Here is a 6,939-nt window from a genome sequence, read left to right on the forward strand (position 1 = left end):
AAAATTCTTCTTCTTATATTTTTGATTGTTTTCTGCAATGAAAATTGTAAAGACTACCACACGAAACCGAATGGGTGATCAATTTTTAAATAATTGTATGGTTTGTTTTATTGAAAAAGAGCACTTAGATAAAATGAAAAATGAGATAATGATAAAAAGATTTCAAAATATAAAAGATTGTAGAATAGTTTTGTAGGACTTCTTAATATATTTTTGTTATGACTATTTTTTAACGTTTTATTTTTTCTGGTTTTTAATTTTTTAATAATAATATTATTATTATATTTTAATTAATTATTTTATTAATTATTTTGTGCCCATGTTAAATAAGTTTCTGCATCCGCTACTGATATTGTGTATGTGATTTTATAAAAAAAAATTAGTTGGGCCAATTCTATAATTAGCTATATGTGATATTTAACAATAACGTACCGTCTCCTTTACACAACAACGTCTACGACACTGGTGACTGGTAGTTACTTAGACACCGCTAAATGGCTGATACGTTTGGGTGGGTTCTACCTTTGGGCTTTATTAAGCTTGGTGAATTTTAGCTTGAGATATTATCTTATCGAATAAACAGCTTGATATCTCTGTTATATTCGATTGCGGATTCAACAATAGCTATTGTTTTTCTTTTCAGACAAGCCTCTCTCTTAACCCCTAGTAAAACGTTTTTCATATCTCAAATTTAATGGTACAACATTCATAATCCTTTTTTTTTTTTTCATTCGGGATCATCCAGCTATGACTAGAGCTGTCAGACGGGCATGCCCGCGTCCGCCTGAACACACCGCGATGGACCGCATCTTCCTTTATACCGCAGCGGATCGCCCGCTAAGACTGCGGACAGGTAAACCAATGTCCGAACCCGCCCCACATATATCAGCGGTTAAGCGGATCAGCCCGCGGGCATTGTATAGTTTGAATGTGTACTATCATTTGAGATATGTAACTTGTTAAAACAGATTAACCATCATACATTGACCATGAATCTGAAACATTGAAACTCAAACAAACTTGAAAAACGCTGAACTAAAGCTGAACTTAAAACTCAAACATTCAAAATCTGAAACAATGGAACAAAAAGCTGAACTTTAAACTCAACCATTTAAAATCTGAAACATTCAAAATATGAAACAGTGGAACCAAAAGCTGAACTTTAAACTCAAACACTTAAAGGTCTGAAACAAAACTAAAACTCAAGTCGTTTCTTCATCATCTACAATCGATTGGAAAGAAGGTAGTGCCTCATCTTCACCAATTAATTCTTTCTCCTCCTCTACAGATTTCAAAAAATAAAAACAAGTTAATACACTGTCTAGACTCTAGATTGTGAATTGAAAACTTATGAAACACATTTGCTTACCATTTTCATATGCTTCAAAACCTTTTAACCAATTGCGACTGCATATTAGTGCTTGAACATTTTTTGGAAGGAGACAACTTCTATACTTGCTCAAAACTCGAGTTCCAATGCTAAAGGAGGATTCAGAGGCTAATGTTGTGATAGGAATACTAAGAATATCACAAGCCATGGAAGCCAATTCTCCGTAGCGCTGAGAGTTATCTTTCCAATACTATTTCCTTACTTTAGAAGCCAATTCTCCGTAGCGCTGTAGTATCATCAAGATACATTTGTAAGGAAGTCTTTCCACTAGCAACAACAGTCTCTTTTCGAAAGGCTATGAAATCCTGCATAAGAAACAGTAAGAATTAAGAAACTGAAACTTTAAAATCGAACCTGCAATTTTTTAAAAACCAGAATCTTAAACATAACGATCAGAACCTGAAAACCTGCATTTTTTAAAAAACAGAACCTGCAAATTGAAAAACCAGAAACTCAAACATAACAAGTTAACAACCAAACCTGAAAATCTGCAATTTTTGAAAAACCAGAACCTGCAATTTTTGAAAAATAAGAACCTGCAGTTTTAAAAAACCAAAACCTGCAGTTTTTTAAGCAACCAAAACCTGCAGTTTTTTAAACAATTAGAACTTGAAACTTCAAAACCAAAAAACTGCAGTTTAAAACACCAACACATGCAGTTCTTAAAAAACCCAGAAATTGAGACTTTAAAACCAATAACCTGCAATTTAATATACCAACACCTAACATCTGTTGTTCTTAAAAAAACCCAGAACTTGAGATTTAAAAACCAATAACTTGCAGATTAATATATCGTAAAACAGAGTTATCAATAAAATTAAAGTTTAAGTTTTACTATATATGATAACTCTGTTACTTATTGCAGGTTCTTCACATGTCCAAATGTTGATGATGGAGAGATGCATATTCACAAGTGGTGGGATGTGGCTGTAATGGAGGAGATGAGAGACAGTGATAGACGATATGAAGTGATGGCTGAGAAGGTAGATTACTTAACCTTCTTCAATGACTATGAATCAGACATCAATCAGGTTAGGGATCAGAGTTATGCAACTGAACAGAAGATGGTTATGTTAGAGAATGTAGTTTCTGAGCTAGGTAAGAAAAATAGGTTTAGAAATGTAACTGATTTCCTGGTTGTTGGTGTAATGGCTATTTGGGTAGGTCTTCTAGGTATCTTGTTCATGTCTACTTAAATTAGATTGGAGACATTTAGTTAGGGTGCTCATGTAATGTAATGACTCGGATGTTCATGCTATTCCTTTTTAATGACTCTGCTTTTGTAATGACTTTCTCTTTGCAGTATGTACTTGTTTTTACACTATAGAGTCACAAATTCTTCATTATAAAGTTGAGACTCACGGGTTTTGATTCTTGGCATTGTGTACTTGTAAAAGAGTCAGGATGTACTATGTTTCTTGGCAGTATTTATTTGTAATGTCACGGGTTACACATTGCAAGCAGACCATAATGCAACACCAAAGAAAACATCACAGGTTACACATTGAAGCTCACTAGTCTTTCATTATATATATGCGACCATAAAATGGAACACCAAACAATATCAAAGCAACAAAACATTCACACGAGCTCTCATTCTTTTCTCAATACAAGTTATTTCTTCCTTTCTCTTCAATACAAGATCTCTCTTTCTCCTCAATACAAGATATCTCTTTCTCTTCAATACAAGTTGACTCTTTCTAAATTTTCTTTTATTTGAAATGGGATCATCTTCAAACCATTATCACTACCAATGAGATGATGGTCATTATCACTACCAAGGAGATGATGGTGATAATTTTGATGCTTATTATGAAAATTCGCATATTATTCCGAAACCAAAGGAGCCAAAAAAAAGGATTTTTATCCCGAGAAACCGGGAAGAAGGCCACAATAGTATTTGGAATGATTATTTCAGTGACACTCCAACATTTCCAGAATATTTATTTCGGCGACGGTTTCGCATGCACAAGCCATTGTTCATGCGTATTGTGTAACGTCTCTCTACCGAAGTCGAATATTTCCACCAAACCCAGGATGCAACCGGATGGGCTGGTCTCTCACCTATACAAAAATGTACTGCAGCAATTCGTCAATTGGCATATGGTAGTTCGTCTGACAGTGTTGACGAGTATGTACGAATTGGTGCTTCAACAGCTCGGAAATGTTTGCACGAGTTTACCGCCGGCATCATCCAAGTGTTTGGAGATGAATACCTAAGACGTCCTACACCGGAGGACCTAGAAAGACTACTCTATCGGAATGAACAGCGTGGATTTCCCGGGATGGTTGGGAGCATTGACTGTATGCATTGGGGGTGGAAGAATTGTCCTACGGCTTGGAATGGCATGTATTCACGATCAACCGGAAAACCTACAATCGTGTTGGAAGCGGTAGCTGCGTATGACCTCTGGATGTGACATGCCTTTTCTGGAGCTCCAGGTACTATGAATGATCTTAATATTCTTGATCGATCAAATGTTTTTGATGACATAATTAACGGTCAAGCTCCGGAAGTCAACTTCGTTGTCAACGGAAGGGAGTACAATTTGGTGTACTATATCACTGATGGTATTTATCCGAATTGGGCCACTTTTATTCAATCTATCCGACTTCCACAAGGTATGAAAAATTCTCTCTTTTCTAAAAAACAAGAAGCTGTGCGGAAAGATGTTGAGCGTGCCTTTGGAGTCTTGCAAGCTAGATTCACCGTTATTAAAAATCCGTCTCGGTTATGGGATAAATACAGAATGACAAATGTTATAAGAGCATGCATAATACTCCATAATATGATTGTCGAAGATGAACGACATACATACAGTTTCCGAAACATTGTTTCTGAATTTCAACACGGAGAACATGTGGATCAAACATATACTGTTGGTGCTGCCGGTGTGGGTTCAAATATCGGCACTACGATTACTCATCAAGCAAGACTTCGGGATAAACAAGCCCATGACCAACTAAAACATGATTTGATTGAGCATATTTGGACTAACTTTGGACATCTTCCGGATAATGAAGATTAATTTTAGAATTTGTATGAATTGAATAAAATGTTTATTTTTACTTTTGATGTTTGTATGTTTTATGTTTTCTATTTTTAATGTCTTAATTGTATGTTTTTGTTTAATGTTTAAACTTTCAAGATATTATTATTTTATTCAGGGGACTAAATACAAATAAAAAGCAATGCTCATACTAAAAATAAGAAACTTTCAAAATAATAATGTTAAATTTGGGGGACCAAAAACCATGAGACACTAATGCACATGCTCTAAGAAACGTTTCTGGCCACTTGTCATCATGTGACTAATTAATTTTTATTTTTATTATTTAAAATTTAAATAAAGATGTTATTTATTAGAATATGATTAAATTCATAGATTGAAGAGTCTCATACAGTTTCTCAGCGTTGGTGATGCCCTAAGAACATCATTAGTGGAGAGAACGTGTCACCGTTGCTCAAAGAAAAAAAAATTAATATTTTAATATATGATTACTAAGTAATTGATATGTGTTAAAAAATACTGAGAAACGTTTTTTTTCCCAATAATTTCAGCAATGTTTCTTTTCTTTCTCTCTTATTTATATCTTTTAATTATTTTTGTTAAAAGAACAGATGGAAAGCAACCACCACGTAATATGGATGGTGTAAGAGCAACATAAGTTTCATTAACCATAAATACATAATAGATAAAAGGACGTTTGATTATAGGGGGGGAAATAGATATATTTACACACGTAAAACTTGCATCAGTTTGAATTTTAACTACGTACACTTACATAACGTACTTTTAGAAGATAGTTTGAGTTAACTCACTTAATATAGTAACAAACGCGTAACGTGAGTATATATACAAATAAACTAATTAACTAAGCCACGATCTTTAAGCTCCTTAGCCAAAGCCGGCATGCAGCTCGAGCTCCTAGCGAGGCCACCTTTCTCTGGCTTGGTGGCTCCAACTATCTTCTTAGACCTCTTCTTCAGCATTTCCTTGACCGCTTCTGCTTGGTACAACACTGGATAACTTCGGCCTAGCCTATTGAACCGGGAACATGCGGTCATGTGTGCCTTCACTGCCTCCTCTCGCCGCTTCTCCACCACCACTTCACTATTGATCAACTTCGCCATCTCCTCCTCCACCGCTTTTTCACACAGCCCGCAAATCAGCTTCCCTGTGAATTTTGAGCGCACACGGTGTATGTACTCCGGCGTGCACTCTTCAGACATGCCACAACATTCGCACTTTGCATCTTCCACTTCGGCTATCGCTGATAAAGACAACAAAGTTGTTGCGGTCGCGGTTGGAGATGGTTCTTTTGTTAGAGTGTCGTCTATGGATATTTGGTGTGAAATATCCGAGATGGTGCGTTGAAGACGGTCCATTATAGGATATGTTGTTTTTTTTTTGGTTTTTTTCTTGTGTCTGTTGTATATGTGTGTAGCAGTCACTTGTATATAAGTTTGATTAGTATGTTGTTATGATGTGTATTTATAATGTTAAGACTTAAGAGAATAGTCTGGAGGGTTCTGTTCTTTATTTACTTTTGCTTTTTGTCCTGCCAATGAAAGCATGAAAAATTTAGCTTTAATTAATTAAATGACCTAAAAAAGGATCAGCTTCACATGTATATCTTGAACAACACGGTAAAGCCAATTAAAGGTTTCCTCTTTTGTTAGTGGGGAAGATGACGTTTATTGAGATATTTGGTAACCCATTTATTTTTATTTTGCATTTTCATGTATAAAACTAATAATTTAATTGGTGACCACATTTCAATGAAATAATTTAGGTAATGCATCGTTTTTCTTTGTTATTCAAAATGAGTGATAAACTTAGTCAAAAATATGCAAAATTCGCATATTTTCATATTTTAGTCGGTTTAGTTAGAGTTATATAGAGTATGTCTGATTTTTTTCATCATATTTTCTTTTTTTCAAAACAATTGAAAGTAGGAAAAACTCCTAATCAATACATATTTCTTACAAATCCAAATTATAAAATCAGTTCAAAAGTTAAAGATGAAACTGACAACAATTAAAAGAGGAACAAATATATATATATATATATATATATATCTTATTATATAAAGTTGGGTTTTGAAAGTTAGCCATTAACAAGATTTTGACATGTGTAAATATTTAATAGGAAGAATTTGATTACAACAAAAAGAAAATATTTTGTTTTAAAAAATATTAATAAAGCAAAAAGATAATTAGAAAAGATTTCAGAATTTAGAAAAAACAGTTTTTAAAAATAATTATAAGGAGATTATTTATATATATATATATCATAAAATTTGAAATTATAATATTATTTACTTATTTTTAATTTTAAGTGATTAATTATTAAAAAATAGAGAAAATGATTAAGGAAAATATACTTTTAATTATTAATTCTAAATTTTGTACTCACTTCTATATAATCAAAGATCGCCTCATATTTAAATAATTTATTCAAAAAAATTGCTTTCAACTTTGTTTAATTGAGAATATATTTTAATGGGAAGGTAAATTTTTCTTATTTTCTTAAATCAAAATTTTC

The 6,939-nt window shown here is 33.4% G+C and overlaps 1 protein-coding gene across 1 annotated transcript; it reads right to left on the bottom strand.

Annotated features, from left to right (window-relative positions):
* On the bottom strand, positions 5,084-5,843 carry LOC104736611. The gene has a single exon (XM_010456624.1). The coding sequence runs from the start codon at positions 5,778-5,780 to the stop codon at positions 5,259-5,261; it is 522 nt and encodes a 173-aa protein (XP_010454926.1). The 5' UTR covers positions 5,781-5,843; the 3' UTR covers positions 5,084-5,258.

Source organism: Camelina sativa, chromosome 13 (assembly GCF_000633955.1).
Source record: "Camelina sativa cultivar DH55 chromosome 13, Cs, whole genome shotgun sequence".
Lineage (NCBI taxonomy): Eukaryota > Viridiplantae > Streptophyta > Magnoliopsida > Brassicales > Brassicaceae > Camelina > Camelina sativa.